This window comes from Mercenaria mercenaria, chromosome 16 (genome assembly GCF_021730395.1).
Source record: "Mercenaria mercenaria strain notata chromosome 16, MADL_Memer_1, whole genome shotgun sequence".
In the NCBI taxonomy this organism is placed as follows: domain Eukaryota; kingdom Metazoa; phylum Mollusca; class Bivalvia; order Venerida; family Veneridae; genus Mercenaria; species Mercenaria mercenaria.
In genome coordinates this window covers 43257187-43279588 of record NC_069376.1, presented here as the reverse complement: position 1 = coordinate 43279588, position 22402 = coordinate 43257187, and the positions used below count along the sequence as shown (strand labels likewise).

General features: G+C 36.6%; 1 protein-coding gene across 1 annotated transcript in view; it reads right to left on the bottom strand.

The window, feature by feature from the left end:
• LOC123539669 (nicotinate phosphoribosyltransferase-like) overlaps nt 1–22016 on the bottom strand; it is a 41483-nt gene extending 19467 nt beyond the window's left edge. The window contains exons 1-10 of the mRNA XM_053525907.1: nt 22008–22016; nt 20619–20703; nt 19062–19170; nt 17551–17691; nt 16023–16107; nt 10416–10496; nt 9288–9390; nt 4949–5034; nt 3795–3866; nt 1633–1740 (exon numbers count right to left, since the gene is read on the bottom strand). Of these exons, the coding sequence (XP_053381882.1) occupies nt 1633–1740; nt 3795–3866; nt 4949–5034; nt 9288–9390; nt 10416–10496; nt 16023–16107; nt 17551–17691; nt 19062–19170; nt 20619–20703; nt 22008–22016 (879 nt within the window). The remainder of the gene's footprint in view (nt 1–1632; nt 1741–3794; nt 3867–4948; nt 5035–9287; nt 9391–10415; nt 10497–16022; nt 16108–17550; nt 17692–19061; nt 19171–20618; nt 20704–22007) is intronic.
• Nucleotides 22017–22402: the final 386 nt, after the last annotated feature.

Here is a 22402-nt window from a genome sequence, read left to right as displayed (position 1 = left end):
GGTTTTATTGGTTGCAAATATTGGTTGCTACTTGGTATTGGTTACTAAATGCTTGCTGACCGTCAGTTAATTACAAAAATCAAAATTAATACTTAATATTGGTTGCAAATATTGGTTGCTACTTGGTATTGGTTGCTAAATGCTTGCTGACTGTCGGTTAATCACAAATATCCAAATAACAGTATTGGTTCCTGGTTTATGTTTGCATCTGCCTTCCAGGGGCTGAGATTTCTCTTAATCCGTATTGGTTCAAACCAAGCGGATACTAGTTGCGGCCAAATTATGCCATACATATTACAAATAAATCTAATTAATCGAAACTTCAGTCGTTTGTTGTTTAATAAGTTATTGCTGACGCCATCCTAAAATAAAGCAGAATACAGAAATAAACTGTATTCAATGTTTATTTTGGTCAGTCAGCTTGGATATTGCTAATAATAGAAATTCTCAGGAATCTATAAATAGATTCCAGAGAACCTAAAAATAGATTTGGTCACATGGTCAAAAGGTAATTGCATTGTGGGATACTTTCCCACAATGCATCACAGCTTCCTCTCCAAGACTGCCAGAAAAAACAATTCCCCACCCACCACACCCCCTTTTTTAAAAAACCTATTGTAATACAGTTGGTCTATATTCATATATGCATAATTAAAAACATTATACAAACAATAATTGCTATGTATTTGCTAAATATATGTTCTGTGATACTGCTTGGAGGCTTTGTATGTTTCAGAGGCAATTTAAAGGCTTCTACAGACAAAAGCTCGACAAAAGCTCATGCTTCCTCCAACACAACGAGCGCTTCATAACCTACAAATCAGGGACTTCTGAAGATGGTTACACAAACACAAAAGGAATAACAAAGACCCGGGACAAATAAACTGAAAATTATATAATATAAACACTGTATGCCTTCTTTCTCGCTTGCCCCTTATTGGCTTAAACCAAATGGGGCACAAGAACTTTTAAGGACTATCAACCAAAAATGAAGAGTATCTGGCGATGCCGCATAGTGCCGTCTGGAGAGTGTGCATGCAAATAAAAGAACTAAGACAGCCTTTTCATAAAATTGAGACGATGATTATGGGATCTTAAGAAGAAAATTGCGTATTCGATTACAGTATTTCAAATAAAAAAAAAATCTCTTAGCTGTTTCTTTACATGTGCCATTTACGATCTATCATAAATAACGTTTGTAATACGTTTTTTGAAAATGTCATGAGTGTGTTATTATTACGCATCACCGTTTCCTCTGCAAATGGTCTTGATGACAATTGGTAAAACAAACTTCAATCTTCTTCTTACGTTGGTCAATGTTCGGGTCGCTCGAAACCATGGATAACTCGAGCATTTTGCTCGTTCCCTTGCGACCTCGAGCGAGCGGTGTTTCACTGTATGTATTTCAATCGCAGTTTGCAGAGTCATAATTCAGACAATTACAGTCTTTAAGTTAATGAAATTTTCATATTACAACAATACCTAATACAACAGTTTTTCAGTCAGCCCTCAATTTAAGACAAATGATATAGATCTATTCTCTAAGCAAAACTCACTAAAATGTTACACTTTCTAAACTCGGCTTAAAAAGCAATAAAAAAACATCAAAAAAATGTGAAACAACTATTTTACCTTATATGGTGTTGGGTTCAGTGCCCTTTTATGATCCTGTCTCAACGACTTTATAGATGATATGGCTTTGTTCCTCAGATCATTCAATGGAGGTAACGTCTCTTGAACCTAAAATCCAATCATACATATTTTTTTTTTTACATGATAAATGATTCAGCTCTAAAATTACCAGTTATCTTTACTCAATATATTCTTTAACTAAACCATATTTTTTTCTGTCTCTGTGACTGTTCCTTTGTGAAAATTTACCAAGCTTTTACCCCTTTCTCAAGTGTTTCTTCAATATGCATGTATCTCGTCAAATGACCCACGCCATGAGAAAACCAACATAGTGCATTTGTGACCAGCATGGATCCAGCCAGACCAGCCTGCTCATCAGCGCAGTCTCGTCAGGATCCATGCTGTTTGCTGATGTTTTCTCTAATTGCAATAGGCTTTGAAAGTGAACAGTATGGATTCTGACCAAACTATGCAAATGCTCAGGCTCGTCTGGATCCACGCTGGTCGCAAACGCATATGTTGATTTTCATCATGGTGTGGCTCAAATTACTTTGTTTTTCACTTTTGATTTACGATAATATGAAATTAGGTGCTACCTAAAAGGCAGAGCTCCCTTGAAAAATCACAGTGCCCCTTTATAATTAAAGGAGTGGTGTTGGAATTGTCTGGAATTATGGATTTGTTTAGGAAGTTTATGTTCTATTAGATCTATTAGAATATTAAGTATAATTCATGATTTCTGAATGCATGTTTTAGACTGCATCAAATTTAATTCTTGACGTGTGAAATACTCGAAAGATATTCTGTATATAATTAAAAGAAAGTTCGATATAGATTAAAATCTGCACCAAGATAATGAAGAAAACGTATCTGAATAAGTTCTGTCATTCTTATTAAAACGTACTGCATCAACAATTTTACATAAATTATTATCATACTGGAAACCAGTCACAAATGATAACTCCTTCAAATTGAAAAGCTTCAAACCTAACAGAATCTCATTAGGCCAGTAGCCGAAGGAATTCTGTCTCTTTGCGTGTGAATGTTTGGCAATAAGGACTTAATGTAAAATGTTAATGTTTCAATTCCAAAGTTAACAGAAATTAGAATTTACGTAATCCTGGAAATGACTATTGTAATTCTTTTAAATGTCATTATTGTCAAATTTTGGTTCTTTCTGAAAGGAAGAATGATTGTGTCTAACTTTCAGTCAAAAATACTGCTATAATAGAGCCTGGTATGGGAAAATTACAATCATTTACATGACTGTACAAAGCTTGTTTTAAACCCAAAAGACTAGCAATTTTTAAAAGTTAATGATCAGAATTTTACCTGAGAAAAACAGTATTTGCCGAAATTCTCGAAGAACCCTGTTTATTTACTGAACTTCTAATTGATCCTAAAGCTGTTTTTTGTTTTTAAAGTTATGTCTACTGACTACTGCACAGGCACTACATTGGAACCAGACATCAAAACTAAACACTTGTTAAATTTCACATGAATGACTTTAGTTATACAATATTTTCGAAACTCATAGTAATAGAAGAAAAACTGAAATAAAAAAAGGAATTGAAAAAAAAATCTGGTCCAGGTGAGGTTCGAACTCACGACCTCTGGTTTTCAATGCGAACTCACTAACCACTACACCACTGTGGAGTTATGACGTCATCATGTCAAACACAAGTATATATAATAAAGTTCGGTAATGGCAGCGTGACGAAAGTCGTTTCAAGATGAAAATATTGTATTTTATTTCTTTTTTCTTCATGGAAAAAGTATTTAGCTCTAATTTTTTATTATCAAGCACGCATTTACATTTTTATACAATATTCAAAGCAGTAAGCGAGACGCTTTTCGTCAACCGTAAGCAGTAAGCGTCTACTGACGTCTTTACTGATTAATTACTATGTGCATTGAGCACATGAAAAAATCCGAACAACACTGATTCCAAAAAAGTACCACGAATTTTCAACTCGATAGTATACACAGTTAGATCTCTCTATTCGTTTTCTTGTTCATACGTTTAACTGTAATGTGACGCAGTCGGTGCCGCTTTGCGGCGCCGGTAGCTCTGCTATTAACTTAAAAATAAATATCCTTCCTCAATTTTGAAAATTGAGCCCAGCAATTATTACAGAACATGGTCACTTGTAGTTACGTACTTGTCCATTTTTCCAGTACTCCCTGTGTAAACATTGCACATCTGCAGGAATAACATAGGCTCTCTTAGATTCCTGTAACAAAAAATACTGATTATAATAAATTCTTTTTAAAATGAAACCTACATTCTCTCTTCATATGTGAAAAAAGGGTTGTAAACTTTCTATCAAAACCAGTTGTTCAAACTGTTAATCATTTTAAAGAAATAATTATTCATCCAAATGGCTCTTTTCTCATTGACTGGAAACTTCTCTAGTTGTGAAATGACAACCCTTTTGGCCTTGTACAATCTTAACCGAAAAGCTACTAATAAGTACAGTTTCATTTAATTCCTTGTACTGTATATTCCTTTATCTTCACTTTTATTTTGAACTGGTGATCTCTGTCCTGGTGGTGATCACCAATGCAAAATTTACATTATTCCATGAAAAGGTCACCCACAATGTAATATTTCATAACTGGAGGAGGTGAATGTCCGGGTAATATTTATATAAGTAAAGTATATCATGAAAATGGACGATGTATAGAGTATGTATAGTATAATGGGAGTGTCTGCACCTAATGTGGGTTATGGGTTCGATCTCGGGCTGCATCACTGATACCAAAAACATGAAAAACAGTACCAGTAGCTCCTTTGCCTGGCACTCAGAATTAGCAGGGAAACTGGTCTCTTCTCTCATACCCTAAATGCAATCAGGAATAATGTGTGGAGAGAAATTAATAGAAGTTATAACTTTGTTTCATTTTTACCTAAAACGAATCAGTACAAAAGACCTAGAAGAAGTGACCTACAATATGACATACATAATCTATTTGGAAATACAGTCAAACTTCGTTAACTCGAAGTCAGATAATTTGTACACCACCCTTCTCTCGAACTTATCGCCCGGTCACAGAAGAATCCCTGTATAATGAATTTTGTTCAATAACTCGAACAAATTTTGCCAGTCCCGTCAAGTTTGAGTTAACGAAGTTCGACTGTTGTCACCATATGCCATATTTTCTTTTTTTTTGTTTTGTTGGTTTTAATATTACATCCGCACAATTATAGGTTATATGGCTATTTTCCAGCTTTTGCTAGTAGAGGATGAAGGCAAGTGCCCCTTCGAGCAGTATTTCATAATCCGAGGGCACCAATAATATGTTTATATTTTACCTGGAATGGGTGTCTGCAGAGAACTCTAGTTCCAACTTTTGGAGGATCCTCGCACGGTTTTTGCATTAAGTCTACCAATGCATTGCCTGCAATAGGACACAAAATGTTATCAGTCATACGGATATATTTTAAAAGGAAATAAAGAAGAAATATAGCTTTGCAAAAGAGAATACACTAGAGAATTGCAATTAAGAAATGTAAATATCTTATAGAGTTTACAATCTACCTGAAAATAACTAGAACTATCACTAAAGGTGATGAATGTACACCCCGCATGTACTGACACAGTACATTGCAATCTGACGCACACAAGATTGCATAATTATGTTGACTGTATGTATACAGTATAGTAACAAACAAGAGCTGTCTCCGTAGGATGACACATGCTCCCGATGGCACTTTGAATGAATAGTTATGGCCGATGTTAGAGTTTAGGACCTTTGACCTACGGAGCTGGGTCTTGCGCGCGACACATCGTCTTACTGTGTCACACATTCATGCATATTTATTTTAAAATCCATGCATGAATGACAAAGATATGGACCGGACATGCCCATCAATGCACTATCATGAAAAATTATCTTTAACGTCTAAGTGTGACCTTGACCTTTGAGCTACGGACCTGGGTCTTGCGTGTGACACGTCGTCTTATTGTGGTACACATTCATGCCAAGTTATTTGAAAATCCATCCATCTATGACAAAGATATGGACCGGACACGCCCATCAATGCACTATCCTTTAACATCTAAGTGTGACCTTGACCTTTGAGCTACGAACCTAGGTCTTGCGCAGGATATGTCGTCTTACTGTGGTACACATTCATGCCAAGTTATTTGAAAATCCATCCATCGATGACAAAGATATGGACCGGACACGCCCATCAATGCACTATCCTTTAACGTCTAAGTGTGACCTTGACCTTTGAGCTACGGACCTGGGTCTTGCGCAATGCAAGTCGTCTTACTGTGGTACACATTCATGCCAAGTTATTTGAAAATCCATCCATCGTTGACAAAGATATGGACCGGACACGCCCATCAATGCATTATCCTTTAACGTCTAAGTGTGACCTTGACCTTTGAGCTACGGACCTGGGTCTTGCGCACTGCACGTCGTCTTACTGTGGTACACATTCATGCCAAGTTATTTGAAAATCCATCCATCGATGACAAAGATATGGACCGGACACGCCCATCAATGCACTATCCTTTAACGTCTAAGTGTGACCTTGACCTTTGAGCTACGGACCTGGGTCTTGCGCACTGCATGTCGTCTTACTGTGGTACACATTCATGCCAAGTTATTTGAAAATCCATCCATCGATGACAAAGATATGGACCGGACACGAAAATTGGGGACAGACCGACAGACTGACAGACCGACAGACGGTTCAAAAACTATATGCCTCCCTTCGGGGGCATAAAAACAAAGTCCCATAACTATGCAGAATATTTATCTAAAAGAACGTAACATGCACCATGCACAACTAGGGTTGGTACTGATCACTTGTTTGAAGTTTCATTAAATTGTGTGCAAGTGTTTGGAAGATTAGGCGTGCACAAGATTGCATATGCAGACTGTATCATTATGTACATAGTATGTTTACAAGAAACAAAGTCCCATAACTCTGCAATTTTTGTTGTTGAAAGAACCTAACATACCCTATGCACAACTACTGTTGTTACCAATCACTTGTGTGAAGTTTCATTAAATTGTGTCAAGGGGATGAGGAGAGATGGTGCACACAAGATTGTGTCTATGTATATAGTATAGTAACAAGAAACAAAGTCCCGTAACTCTGCAATTTTTTTTCTGAAAGAACCTAACATGCCCCATGCACAACTACTGTTATTACTGATCACTTGTGTGAAGGTTCATTAAATTGTGTCAAGGGGATGAGAAGAGATGGTGCGCACAAGATTGTGTCTGTGTATATAGTATAGTAACAAAAAACTAAGTCCCGTAACTCTGCAATTATTTTTTTTTCTGAAAGAACCTTACATGCCCCATGCACAACTACTGTTGTTACTGATCACTTGTGTGAAGTTTCATTAAACTGTGTGAAGGGGATGAGGAGAGATGGTGTGCACAAGACTGTGTCTATGTATATAGTATAGTAACAAAAAACAAAGTCCCGTAACTCTGCATTTTTTTTTCTGAAAGGACCTAACATGCCCCATGCACAACTACTGTTGTTACTGATCACTTGTGTGAAGTTTCATTAAATTATGTCAAGGGGATGAGAGATGGTGTGCACAAGATTGTGTCTATCGACGGACGGACAGACAGATGGACAGACGGACAACCTGAAACCAGTGTAACCCCCTTACAACTTTGTTGTCGGGGGATACAAAAACAAATGTTTATCTGAACATTTTACCCATGAATAACAAGAGCTGTCCATAAGACAGCCAAGCTGAGGTTGGTAATTGACCTAGAAAAAGAATAAATAAGTTTAAAACCTATATGCCTTTTAGTAATAGCTGTATGTACTTGCATGCAAAACTTTAACCAGAATTTTCTAAGTCAAAAAGGGGGCATAATTTGGCCAAAATGAAGGTCAGAGTTATGGGACTTGCTGATATCAACTAGTTTTATAACCCCAAAGACACATGTGAAGTTTCAATTCAATTTCTGCATTAGTTTTGGAGATAGTAACTTGCAAGTAAAACTTTAACCAGAATTTTCTAAGTCCAAAAGGGGGCATAATTTGCTCAAAATACATGTCAGAGTTATGGAACTTGACCCAGTGAGGTTGGTAATTGACCTAGAAAAAGAATAAATAAGTTTCAAAGCTATATGCCCTTAAATGATGGCTGTATGTACTTGCATGCAAAACTTTAACCAGAATTTTCTATGTCCAAAAGGGGGCATAATTTGGCCAAAATGAAGGTCAGAGTTATGGGACTTGCTGATATCAACTAGTTTTATAACCCCAAAGACACATGTGAAGTTTCAATTCAATATCTGCATTAGTTTTGGAGATAGTAACTTGCATGTAAAACTTAACCAGAATTTTCTAAGTCCAAAAGGGGGCATAATTTGCTCAAAATACATGTCAGAGTTATGGAACTTGACCCAGTGAGGTTGGTAATTGACATAGAAAAAGAATAAATAAGTTTCAAAGCTATATGCCCTTAAATGATGGCTGTACGTACTTGCATGCAAAAACTTAACCAGAATTTTCTAAGTCCAAAAGGGGGCATAATTTGGCCAAAATGGAGGTCAGAGTTATGGGACTTGCTGATATCAACTAGTTTTATAACCCCGAAGACACATGTTAAGTTTCAATTCAATATCTGCATTAGTTTTGGAGATAGTAACTTGCATGTAAAACTTTAACCAGAATTTTCTAAGTTCAAAAGGGGGCATAATTTGCTCAAAATACATGTCAGAGTAATGGAACTTGACCCATTGAGGTTGGTAATTGACCTAGAAAACGAATAAATAAGTTTTAAAGCTATATGCCTTTAAATGATGGCTGTATGTACTTGCATGCAAAAACTTAACCAAGGTGTGACGCCGACGCCGACACCGACGCCAACGCCGACGCCAGGGTGAGTAGAACAGCTAGACTATTCTTTGAATAGTCGAGCTAAAAACTAGATGTGTATCCACTGGACACTGGTGTCTGCACCTCATATCACTGTATGGTTATATGTTACTTTTTGACAATGTTAGGGGTTATGTGCATCTCTGTGGAGGGGTAGGGGTGAGATGAGGAGAAGGGCTAAACCAAAAGCGTTCAAAAAGATACATTGCCCTGGTTTACCATCAAGCCCAGAAGCTGATATAACAAATTTCTTCCCTTTACTTACCACTATGAATCAAGAGCCTTTTACATAAAAATTAGATATGGACAATTTTTTGTATATTCACCATCTCACTCGAGTGGCCTATAGGCACATTTCTTCCCTTTACATATCATTAAGCTGAAGCAGCAAACAGCAAACTTTCTTTATCCCTCCTTTACCATCTAGCCTATGCAGCCTATAAACAAGCATGTTCTCCACACTTAACATCACGCCTGACTGACCACCCTTCACTTATCATCATGACAATATTCCCTATTCTACAGGCAGCTACCCTTCACTTATAATCATATCCCAACAACCTTACTATAACCAAATTTCTTGTCTTTACATACTATTATACCCTAATAGCCTATAAGGAAATGTATTCCCTTCACTTACTTTCATTCAAGAACAGCCTGTAGTATTAGCAAATTTCTTCTTATTTCACTAAACATCATACCTGAACATCTTGTAGCAAATTTCTTCCCTTCACCTAACACATGCACTTATAACCTATAACAAAAATATTTTCACTTCACTTACCATCATGCCCGAACAGCCTATAAGCAAATTTCTTCCCAGGAATGGTTACTTTCTCCACATCTTCACTCAGCTTTATCCGAGCTTTGCCATTTACTTCTACTAACTGCAATAATGAAATGAACAATATTTCTCAATTAAGGAAATTATTCTTAATTGGTAGCATAATAAGCTTTCTGAAACTCTACCTTATTTTTATGAATAAAATTTCACTTCATTAAAATTTGTGGAGGACTATTTTCCTTAGATTTCTTGCTTGTGTAAATCCAATTAGGTGCCTCCATGGCAAAGCGGTTAAAGTCATTGACTTCAAATCATCTGCCCCTCACTGATCTGGGTTGTAGCCTCTCTCTTGGCATTGAATTCTTCATGTGAGGAAGCAGTCCAGCTGGTTTATGGAGGGTTGGTGGTTCTACCCAGGTGCCTGCCCATAATGAAATAATGCACAGAGGGACTACTGTGGACTTCCTCCACCATCAAAGCTGGAAAGTCACCTTATGACCTATAATAGTACCACTCCAACATTAAACCCAACAAAAAACAAAGAATCCAAGCCATAAAATCCCATGATTTCATATCCCTATAAATTATGGCTGTTTTAGCCAAAACCACCAAAGTTTGTTCCCATGAAATTAAATGACGTAACAGTTTATGTTTCCTCAATCAAATTAAACAGATTTTTATGCATTTACACTCCTGTTAAATGGAAATTTCTCACTAACACCTCTTCATTTAAGGGCATACAATTCAAACCAAACTGAATGTTGCGGTCAAATAAAACTGAACGTAACTTTTCTTAGACTGGACAGAAAGTAAATGGTGTGACTTAAACCAAAAACAAACTACATGTGTGTTCCATAGGACACTGGTGCCCTATTGCTTGTCACTGTCTGCATATATTTGACTAAGTCAAATGCCGTATCTCTGGTCTGGCTGTAAGAAATGCCAGTTAGAACAGCAGGTGCACAACCTCACATGCTGTTTAACATCCTGTGAGGTATGACTCTGGGTCAAATACTTTCTGAGATACAACAATGACTATACAAGACACAAATTTGGATAGACACACAGACAAAAGCAAATCTAACAGTCTCCCCTCCAAAATTTGTGAGGAACAGAAAGTAATTATACCTTAAATACACATCCCAGTGCTGGTTGCTTTTGACATGTGACTAGATGTGTTCCTATACCAAAGCTGTTGATTTCATGGCCCTGAAAAATATCACTGAAGGTAAAAACAAATAATAATAACAAGAGCTGTCACAGGAGACAGCGCGCTCGACTATTTCAATGCTGGATAGTGAAACTGGGCACATCTGAGGAAACTAGAGCTGTCACTGGAGTGTTTAATGACTCCAATTGTGGATGAAGATATTGCACAATAGCCTGTGTCTATGTCAAAAATATCAACTTAAAGTAATAAGAGAGGTAAAGATAAAATGTATCAAAACACTATATAAGTATATCCTAAGCAAAAAGGGGCATAATTCATTAAATATTGGTGCCAGAGTTATGCAGCTTGTGTCATATAGTGTGGGTGATGATGTTGAACAACTATTTTAAGTTTGAATCAAATCCATTCAGTAATAACAGAGACAGAGTGAAAGTGCATCAAAACTTTAACCTAAAATTCTAAGTAAAAAGGGGGAATAATTAATGAAAAATTGGTGCTAGAGTTATGCACCCTGCGTCATATGGTGTGGGTGATGATGTTGAACAACTATTTTAAGTTTGAATCAAATCCGTTCAGTAATAACAGAGACAGAGTGAAAGTGCATCAAAACTTTAACCTAAAATTCTAAGTAAAAAGGGGAAATAATTCATGAAAAATTGGTCCCAGAGTTATGCACCTTGTGTCATATGATAAGGGTAATGATGTTGAACAATTGTTTAAGTTTGAATCAGATCCATTCAGTAATAACAGAGATAGAGTGAAAGTGCATAAAACTTAAACCTGAAATTCTAAGTAAAAAGGGGAATAATTCATGAAAAATTGTGCCAGAGTTATGCATCTTGTGTCATATGATGTGGGTGATGATGCTAAACAATTATTTTAAGTTTGAATCAAATCCATTCAGTAATAACAGAGGTAGAGTGAAAGTGCACCAAAACTTTAACCTGAAATTCTAAGTAAAAAGGGGGAATAATTCATGAAAAAATGGTGCCAGAATTATGCACCTTGTGTCATATGATGTGGGTGATGATGTTGAACAACTATTTTAAGTTTGAATCAAATCCATTTAGTAATAACAGAGATAGAGTGAAAGTGCATCAAAACTTTAACCTGAAAATGTAAGTGAAAAGGGGGGATAATTCATGAAATATTGGTGCCAGAGTTATGGCCCTTATGTCAGATGATGTGGATGATGATGAGGAATAAGTATTTCAAGTTTGAATCAAATCCATCAAGTAATTACAGAGATAAGTTGAAAAAAGAGAAAGTGCACCAAAACTTTAACCAAGGTGGGGACACGGAAAGACGCCGACGCCGGGGCGAGTAGGATAGCTCTCCTTATACTTCGTATAGTCGAGCTAAAAAGTCATATCTTTGTTGACATTGCCTCAAAATAATATATATAGCAGATATTACATGAGTGTCTTTTAAAACAGAATCTTTTCAACAAGTTTAATAAATTCAATGTAGAAAGTCACAAATGTAATATTCTTTTTATCACATGAATTTGTAAGCTTTACCTGTCGAAAAATAAAAGCTAGAGTATTATCATTTTTATGTTATGGCTTTATTACACTCAGGCAGCGTCAAACATGTGATAAACACATCTAAATATAACAAGAGCCATGTTACACATGGCTAATCCCCCCGCCCGGCATATTATAATTGAAGGCTAAAGTTCATGGCAAGTTAGTGTCTGAAAGTATTAATTTTGGGGAAAGCTTTGAAGAACCATTTAGTTGTGGTCCTCATCAGGGGTTTTAAGATGTGGAAGAAAGAATAAGTCAGTAGTGAGGTGGTTTACTGCTAAATTTTATTAATTTTCATGAACAGTATAGCTATGATGTTTTTCTATATGGCTACTGTAAAAAGAAGGAATGGAAAGCTAACAGGGAACAAGAGTGCCAGAATGTCACAATATATGCCCGTCAAAGCAAATTTCTTTACTCTAGCAGCTGTATTTGCAAATGGAATGTTAATTTTGTGGTTGTTTAGTAATCATTGTAAGTCTTTTGTTTTTTAAAGTCCACAAAAAAACTCCTTACCAGGTAGAGATACCTTATATATAATAAAATACACCTAAAACTGGAGAGTAACATCTATGTTGTACCACAGAAAAGTGGTCTTGTTTTTTCCCTAGGGTCAATTATAAAAATGTTACAATATAAGTTATTTATAGTAACAACTAAGGGAAGTTAATCTTAAAAAAAAAATATTGCAAGTCCTCACAAAAATCTTTATCAGGTAGAGATTGGTCAAAATACACCTCAAAATTGGATTTAGCATGTTGTACTACAGAAAAGTGGTCTCGATTTTTCCCTACGACTAGTAACGAAAAAGTTACAATAAAAGCTATTTAAGGTACAACAAAGGGAAGTAATTCTAAAGAAGGGAACTCAGCGCATGACACTTCGTCTCATGATGGTGTATAATTGTGCCAAGTTACATCAAAATCCCTCCATGCATGAAGAAGAAATGCTTCGGACAAAGTCATTCTTGTATCTGACCTTTGGCCTCTAAGTGTGACCTTGACCTTAGGCCTAGTGACCTGGATCTTGCGCATGACACTCCGTCTCGTGGTGGTGAACATTTGTGCCAAGTTATATCAAAATCCCTCTATGCATGAAGAAGAAATGCTCCGGACAAGGTTTTTTTCTTGTATCCTTTGACCTCTAAGTGTGACCTTGACCTTAGACCTAGGGACCTGGTTCTTGCGCATGACACTCCGCCTCGTGGTGGTATATATTTGTGCCAAGATATATCAAAATCCCTCCATGCATGAAGAAGATATGCTACGGACAAATTTTTTTAAGAAAATATGATAAAGGGGAATAACTCAAAAAATAGGCAAGGTAGAGTTATTGTTCTTGCACACTGCACTTCCTCCCAATGTGTTCTATCAGTGTATGAAGTTTGAAGAAAATCCCTCCAGTACTTTTGGAGTTATGCTCCGGATAATTTTTTTTTGGAAAATATGATAAAGGGGAATAATTCAAAAATAGGCAAGGTAGAGTTATTGTTCTTGCACACTGCACTTCCTCCCAATGTGTTCTATCAGTGTATGAAGTTTGAAGAAAATCCCTCCAATACTTTTGGAGTTATGCTCCGGACAAAGATCGTTGCGGACGCACGGACAGAGAGCATTTCTAATATCCCCTTCGCCTTTGGCGGGGGGACAAAAAAAGCCTGAATTCAAACCCTAATTGGGTTTGTAAGATTGGTGATGTATTTAGGTGACAATATTAATGCTACTCAAAGTACCCAGGGTTAATAAAATACGCCAAAATGTGCATTTATGAGGACCCAGTGCTTTGGTCGTGTTGAAATGTTTAAAACAGGAGCACTGCCTGAGGTTGCCAAAGCTCATAAGCAAGTGCTTAACATTTTGCAAACAAGAGGGACATGATGACCCTGGATCGCTCACCTGAGTAATATGAGCCACATGTTTCAAATGGCAAACTGATGCTAAAATTTTAAGAATGTAGGTCAGTGGGTCACATTCATGGTAACTGAAAGTCAGTTTTAAGATCGTTGTGCAAAACTGTACATGTCATCCAAATTTCACGGCTGTATCTTAAAAAACAAGAAAGTAGGTCAGTAGGTCAAGGTCACAGTCAAGTGATCCCTAATTGCTTGGGGTCATCAGGTAATTATAATTAAACAGTCTAGGCAATTATATGATCTGATTATTTTTGAAGTATTTTTTCCTATATAACTCATAATTATAACAAGTGATCCCCAGGGCGGGGCCTTTTTTCACCCCAAGGGGCATAATTTGAACAAACTTGTTAGAGATCCACCAGGAAATGCTACACACCAAATATCAATGGCCTAGGCCTTGAACTTTCAGACAGGAAGATCTTTTTTTCTTCCTATATAAATTTATGTTAAACTTGGTACCCCCAGGGCAGGGCCTCTTTTCACCTTTGGGACATAATTTGAACAATTATGGTAGAGAAACACCAGGAAAGGCAACATACTTAATATCGAAAGCCTACACCTTGCAGTTTTAGACAAAAATTTTTTTTTCTAAATAAGTCTATGTAAAACTGGAGAACCCCAGGGGCAGGGCCTCTTTTCACCCCAGGGACATAATTTGAACAATATTGGTAGAGGACCACAAGGCAATGCTACATACAAAATATCAAAGGTCTAGGTCTTGTGGTTTTAGACAAGAAGATTTTTAAAGCTTTTTACTATATGTCTATGTAAAATTTGTGATCCCCGGGGCGGGGCCTCTTTTCACCCAAGGGGCACAATTTGAACAATCTTGATAGAGGACCATAAGATGATGTCACATGCCAAATATCAAGGCTCTATGCCTTGCAATTTTGGACAAGATTTTTAAAGTTTTTCCTTTCAGTTCTGCATGGAAATAAATTCTTTGAACAACTGTGAAAGGGGACCACCCAAGGATCATTCCTGTGAAGTTTGGTGTAATTCTGCCAAGTGGTTTTCAAGAAGATTTTTTTAGAAAATGTTGATGGATGCACGACAAACGACGGACATTAAGCGGTCACAAAAGCTCACCATGAGCCTTTGACTCAGGTGAGCTTAAAAAGCGTTATGGTTCTGGATGTTTTTGCTGGTCTTCTGATCATGACAAAACGTTTAAAGTTTCAAAGCTATTGCCTTTGAAGTTTAAAAGGGTCATTATTCTGACAAAATGCAAAAGAGACTTAAGGTCTTGACCTACATACACTAATGGTCATAAGCAATAGTACAAAGTTGCCCTATTAAAACAAGAAATTGAGAAATCCAAGCTTTCTCCAAGTTATCCAGGGTCATAACTCTACTAAATGCAAGACAGAGTCATAGTTCCTAAGCTGTTTAAACATCTACTGATAATAAACATGTGTACAAAATTTTGAAGCTGTAGCTCTTAATAAATATTCAAGGAAAATGGACCTAAACAATGAATAATGTGAACAACCTTTGTAGATGGTTACATAAGGACCATTAATTTTGTGTGAAATTATTTCAAAATCGAACTAGCGGTTTAAGAGGAGATGTAATTTTAGCTCTGCAGCCCCTATGTGCAACCAAACAGAAAGATTTGATTAATCTTAAAAGAAGAAGAACACCCAAGGAACATCCAGACCAATTTTCTCCACCATATGGTTTCAGAGGAGATGTCATTTGAAGAAAAGAATGGATGGATGACAGACGGATGGATGACAGACGGATGGACAGATGCCAGACAAAGAGTTGTCATAATAGCTCATCCCGAGCAGTTTGTGCTCAGGTGAGCTAAAAGGGGCAAAGGTCTAAGCAAGTGCCATTTGCCAAACCCTTTGGCATGTGGTTATTTAGGGGTACACATTATATGACAGGAAATATTGCTCTGTTAAATTCAATATTTCATACACAACTAAATACACATGCCACTTGATTTTTTTTTTACCTAATTCTGCCTCTTTGTTTCAAAGGACATACTAATCCTCTATAGAAGGCCAAAGCTGCATTACTCTATAAATAAAAGAACTTCTAGTTTATGTAACAAAAGAAAACTATTATGTTTAAAAAGAATCCAACACTAAGGAAACATTTAAAAGGCTGCATACCTGTTGGTTTAGGGAATGAATTGTGTCTTCATTAATATCGTTACTGGCAACAATGGTTAGATGTTCAAACCAAGGGAGATCAAAACTGTAATAGACAAGGGAGGTAATATACAAGCGCCAATGGAAACTTTCAAAAGTTCAAAACACAAATGATCTTAAAGGAAACGCAAATCAAAATTGACAGGAATTTATTATAGCTGTGTTCACTTAACTTCTGTATTCTCAAAACTAAATAATGTGAAATCATTTAATTCCATCTGCATAAAATGTTATTGTTTGTGCCAGAATGGCTACTTTGTGGGGATAAAAATTTGTGGATTTTAACTTCTGAACCTAAAATGTGTGGCAATTACACTTTTTTGTTGCTATTTGTATTCCTGGATTTACCCAACTACGAAATCCATGAAACATAGCCCCTGTTAATATCAATGATTTCACATTACTTGCAAAATCACTTTCAAAGTGTTTACTTGTTCTATCTAATTTACAAGCTGATCATACATTGTGCATACCAATGCCAAAGATAGAGAACATTTAGCTTCATGAAAATATCTGACTTTACAGAAAGGTCCTGAAATTCATAGCCAAATTTGAATTGCACGATTGTTCCTCCAATTCATTATCCGCTCCTGCCAGTACTTGCAACTTGCACAAGAAAAGAAATAGAATTCTGCTTCCTATAGGATTTGAACCCGTGACCTCCCTTTTAGTTTTGACAGACTCTTACCTCTATATCACTGCTAATTTTTTTAGCATACCTCTGACCAAAGACGGGATTTTCTTATTACCATAACTTAAATGGCTTGGAAGATTTTTGCACCTTATTTATCTATTTACCCATTTCTGGAAACCATCAGACTGTTCCAAATGAATCTATACCACGATGACATAATCAAAAGTAAATGGTTGAGTTTTCTAAATAACCTGTTTATCTGACACAGTGTATAACAGATTTACTAAACTATTAATATACAATCAAACTTTGTCCGCTAGAACTCGAGGGGGACCATTAAAATTAGTTTGAATTATCGATATGGATTTTGCCAGGACCTGACGATGAGTTTGAGGGAACGGTGTTGTTTGAGTGAATGAAGTTCGACTGTACAGAGGATGTAAATATTATAATTGAGCCGTGCCATGAGAAAACCAACATACTGGGTTTGCGACCAGCATGGATCCAGACCAGCCTGCGCATCCGCGCAGTCTGGTCAGGATCCATGCTGTTCGCTTTCAAAGCCTATTGGAATTAGAGAAACTGTTAGTGAACAGCATGGATCCTGACCAGACTGCGCAGATGCGCAGGCTGGTCTGGATCCATGCTGGTCGCAAACCCACTATGTTGGTTTTCTCATGGCACGGCTCATATATATATATATTATATATGTAACTATAAAGAAAAAGCAAAACAAACAAGCCTGTGAGTGGTATAAGAATATCTCACACCAGAACTTTTATTTGGAATACTCTTTTCCCATAGGTGAGAAAAAGTATGTCTTAAATCTATGATCTAGAAATGAAATGTACGTACGTTTGTGCCACTTTACGGAATGTATCTCTGACAATCTGTGAAAGGTATGATAAATCTCCACTATCTAGACGTATACCTAGTGCTCTGTAACCCAATTCTGATAGTGCAACCGCCACAGTACAAAAATTAGCCAACCCACTCCTGCAAATAAAATTAAATAAATTTGTATTAATGGCCACTATTTAAGATGCCAAAACAATTTCTTTTGGCCATTATGGAATTTTTATTAAAATGTAGTTGACCCGTAATGACAAATGGACAAGCTTTTCCTTTGATTTGACCTGGTGAGCTAGTTTTTGAACCCAGATGACCCAATATCGAACTCATCCAAGATTTTATCGTGGGTAACATTCTGACTAAGTTTCATTAAGATTGGGCCAAAAATGTAACCTCTAGAGTGTTAACAAATTGTTGACGATGGACGACGGACGGACGACGCCGGACACAGGGTGATCACTAAAGCTCACCTTTGAGCACTTTGTGCTCAGGTGAGCTAAAAACACATCCAGAAGCTAGAAAATACACAGGAAGAAATTTTTACATGTGTTTGGGGTGTCTACTCCTTCAGATTGTTAACTGTTTCTAATGAACTGCTTCCTATGCCCCAGCTTTGCCACATCACTGAAACTACACTTGGTTATGGTGCATATCAATTACGGTCTTTTGTTTTTGGGGAGGGGGTGGCAAGTGGGTTAAATCAAGACAATTTTGTTAAAACAAATATTGAATCTTTTCAGCTTGTATCATGAAGGAAAACCCCAGAATGCCCTATGTACACTAATTTAGGTGCAAGGCAGAACCAACCTCATTCTACAATCATGGTGGAAAGTTTCCTTAAAATGAAAGAATTTTTTGTATCAAGAAAAATTTCAATCACACAGCAGTGACAGTCGAGTACATCAGAGCTTTAATCACTCTGTAAAAGGCAGCCCTGTCTTTTGAGTTAAGAATAAATCAACATGTGCAAAGATATTCATATTAACTCCTTTGTGAAATTTTCAAACAATAACATAATGTACCATTTGATCCACAAAACCCATAACAGCATTTTCACTAAATTTCTCTTTAGTTTGCAAAATCGACACTAAAGATAATGTTGCATGTCTTTCTAAAGGTCTCTATGAGTGGAAGTAGGAAATTAAACAATTTTAGGTCATCTTTAATATTGTCAATGCCATTGTTAACACACATTTTTTCACTGCCTCTTTTCTGGCCAACGAAATTGTGTCTGTTTTCCAAACATTTTACAAAAGCCTTTAAACTTTTAGCTTCTAAAATGGCTGAAAGTTATTATCGAAAAACACCTTTCAAAGCTGTTTTTGATGATAAAATCAAAACTGTTGTTCAAAATATTTTGGACAATTATAAAACTTCCTATGAAAACCTTTAGAGGCATTAAGAAAGATGCACGAATCTTTTAAAAATAAATATGTATTATCTTTAGAGAGAAATTGAGAAAAACTTGTTACAGATAAGTCAGATCAAACAGTAATTTAAACTTTTAGTCTTACCTGCTAACGTCATAGGTATCTATAAGAGCGAGGAAGCCATTTGGGAAAGCTTGTGCATATGATATAAAAGCTGCCAGCTCCCCCAAACTAACTTGATCAGGTAAAAATCCTGTAATAAAATATTTCACATCAGCAATATTAGAACCAGAAATGATGACCAATTACATAATGCATAGTCCACAACTAAACACCCCTGGTCACTTTGACCTTTAACCTTGGTCTTACTGATTCCTGAAACCACAATAAGACTCACAGTTCATTAACCTTGTCATGTATGATGTAGGCGATGATGCAAAACAGCTATCTGCAGTTTCAGTCAAAGCCATTCAGTAAAAACATTATGCAGAATTTCTATGCATAAAAGGGACAAAGGGACTTAATTCATAAAATATGGTTGTGAGATTTCTTGCCCTTGTGTCATATGATGCAGGTGATGACGAGAAACAACTATTTTAAGTCTGAAGCAAATCCACCAAGTAATAATTGAGATAATTAAAGTAAATGTGAAGTGCATCAAAACTTTAACACTAATGCTGAAGCTTAATTTAAACACTTGGATGAGTAGCTCTCTATCATACACAATACTTCATACACTGTCCAGCTAAAAACTGCATTTCAAATGAATAATACAGAATGCTTTTCATTTGTTTCTTATAAAATTTTCTATGGATGAATTCAACACACCTTAGCCTGTACCTTTGAATCAGACATTCCTAGTTGAGTAAAATATCAGTTTATTTTAAACCAGAGGGCCATGAAGGCCCTGTATCGCTCACCTGACCTATTGACCTAAAGATCATCAAGATAGTTTCATTAAGATATGGTCATTAATGTGGACTCTATGGTCATAAATGTGGACTCTAAACTGTTAACTAACTTTTCCTTTGATTTGACCCAGTGACCTAGTTTTTGACCCCACATGACCCAGATTTGAACTTGACCTAAAGATCATCAAGATTAACATTCTGACTAAGTTTCATGAAGATATAGTCATAAATGTGGCCTCTAGAGTGTTAACTAGCTTTTCCTTTGATTTGACCTGGTGACCTAGTTTTTGACCCTACATGACCCAGATTCAAACTGGACTTTGAGATCATCATGATTAACATTCTGACCAAGTTTCATGAAGATACAGTCATAAATATGGCCTTATCCAAGATTTTATTGAGGGTAACATTCTGACTAAGTTTCATTAAGATTAGGCCAAAATTATGACCTCTAGAGTGTTAACAAGCTTTTCCTTTGATTTGACCTGGTGACCTAGTTTTTGATCCCAGATGACCCAATATCGAACTCGTCCAAAAATTTATTGAGGGTAACACTCTGACCAAGTTTCATTAAGATTAGGCTAAAATTGTGACCTCTAGAGTGTTAACAGTCAAATTGTTGACGACGACGGACACGGCGATCACAAAAGCTCACCTTGAGCACTTCGTGCTCAGGTGAGCTAAAACGACTATACAATCTGGCTGCTTACTGCAGGTGGCTATTTAATACAGGTGACCATTAAGGCAGGTCAAACTGTAGTTCAAAGTGAAAATCCTCAGTATTTACTACCTATACATGGAGCTAACTTCTTTTGCCAGGCCATACATTTCTCTACAAAGTTCACCGCTGTGTTCGAGTCTTTAGGTAACAAATTCTGAAAAGAAAAAGTGAAAAAGAAAACATAATGAGCTGCACCATAAAAAAACTGACATACAGCTCTTGCGACTAGCATGGATCCAGACCAGCCTGAGCATCCGCTAATGGTTTCTCTAATTGCAATACAGTTTGAAAGCAAACAGTATGGATCTTCACCAGACTGCACGGATGCACAGACTGGTCTGGATCCATGCTGGTCGCAAATGCACTATGTTGGTTTTCTCATGGTATGGCTCTGAGTTATTAATGTAAAGCAACAAGGGCAACAAATTGTCACAAACAATGAATGTGACAGCCAGTTACTTCTGACTTTGATTATTATTATACTTATTGAGCAGCCAAGTTTCCACTTGTCCAAATCTGAACTTATTCAAGGGATATAACTAAAGAGGCTAGTTATAGAATCTGGTGATTGTAATATGCCAGACTACATTCTGGCTGTTTGATGAACATGGATAGGAACTGCAAAGGTTTTTTACCCCTCATCATGCTGGACATGACTGATTCTTCCTTTGGGACCCGTGTAGTCTGATCATGATCTGCACTGTTCGCTATTCAATTAGTATCTTTTAGGTAAGCACCCCTTTAAACAGTTAATGGTACTGTCCAAATTGAAAGATGGACAAGTCCATTATAGAAATTTAGCACTGGGTAAGGGTTAAATGGAGACTGTCAATTTTCACAAGTTTAAGTTATTGACAAGGGCATTAAGAAAAGACAAAAATAAATAAGAGGGTCATGATGACCCTGGATCGCTCACCTGAGTAATATGAGCCATATTTTTCAAATAGAAAACTGATGCTAAAATATTAAGAAGGTAGGTCAGTAGGTCACATTCATGGTAACTGAAAGTCAGTTTTAAGATCGGTGTGCAAAACTGTACATGTCTTGGAAATATGATCTGATAATTTTTCCTATATAACTCATAATTATAACAAGTGACCCCCAGGGTGGGGCCTCTTTTCACACCAGGGGCATAATTTAAACAAACTTGTTAGAGATCCACCAGGTAATGCTCTACGCGATTTTGGACAAGAATATTTTTGAAGCTTTTCCTTTCGGTTGCCATGGCAACCAGAGTTCTGCATGGAATTAAATTCTTTGAAAAATTTTGAAAGGGGACCACCCAAGGATCATTCCTGTTAAGTTTGGTGTAATTCTGCCCAGTGGTTTTCAAGAAGAAGATTTTTTTAGAAAATGTTGACACACAACACACAACGGACATTGAGTGGTCACAAAAGCTCATCATGAGCCTTTGGCTCAGTTGAGCTAAAAATTGCCAGTTCTAATGCAATGCTTTACCATATCCATTTGTGCATCTATTCAAGAGCTGACAAACGTTTATATGAAAATCAATTACCAATCATTGTAATCAATACCTTATCACAGGCTGCAGAGTAATTATTCTATCAGAGCTGTAACAGTTTAATGTCTTTGAGGCCTATGCAAGATTAGGTAATCATTTTTGGTCCACTAATTTTTATGTGGAATCAATCGTACTGTGGTATCTCTTACCTGTTCATACTTAGAAAAGCCAATCACTATAAACAATTTTTTTTTACATATAAAAATATATTCCAAAAAACCCAAAAAGCATTTTTTCCAATAAAAAACCCAACTATTTCCCAATAGTACCAGTGATCCAAGATATTTTGAGATGTATATGAGGACAGTATATATATTTTTTATGCTGCCTT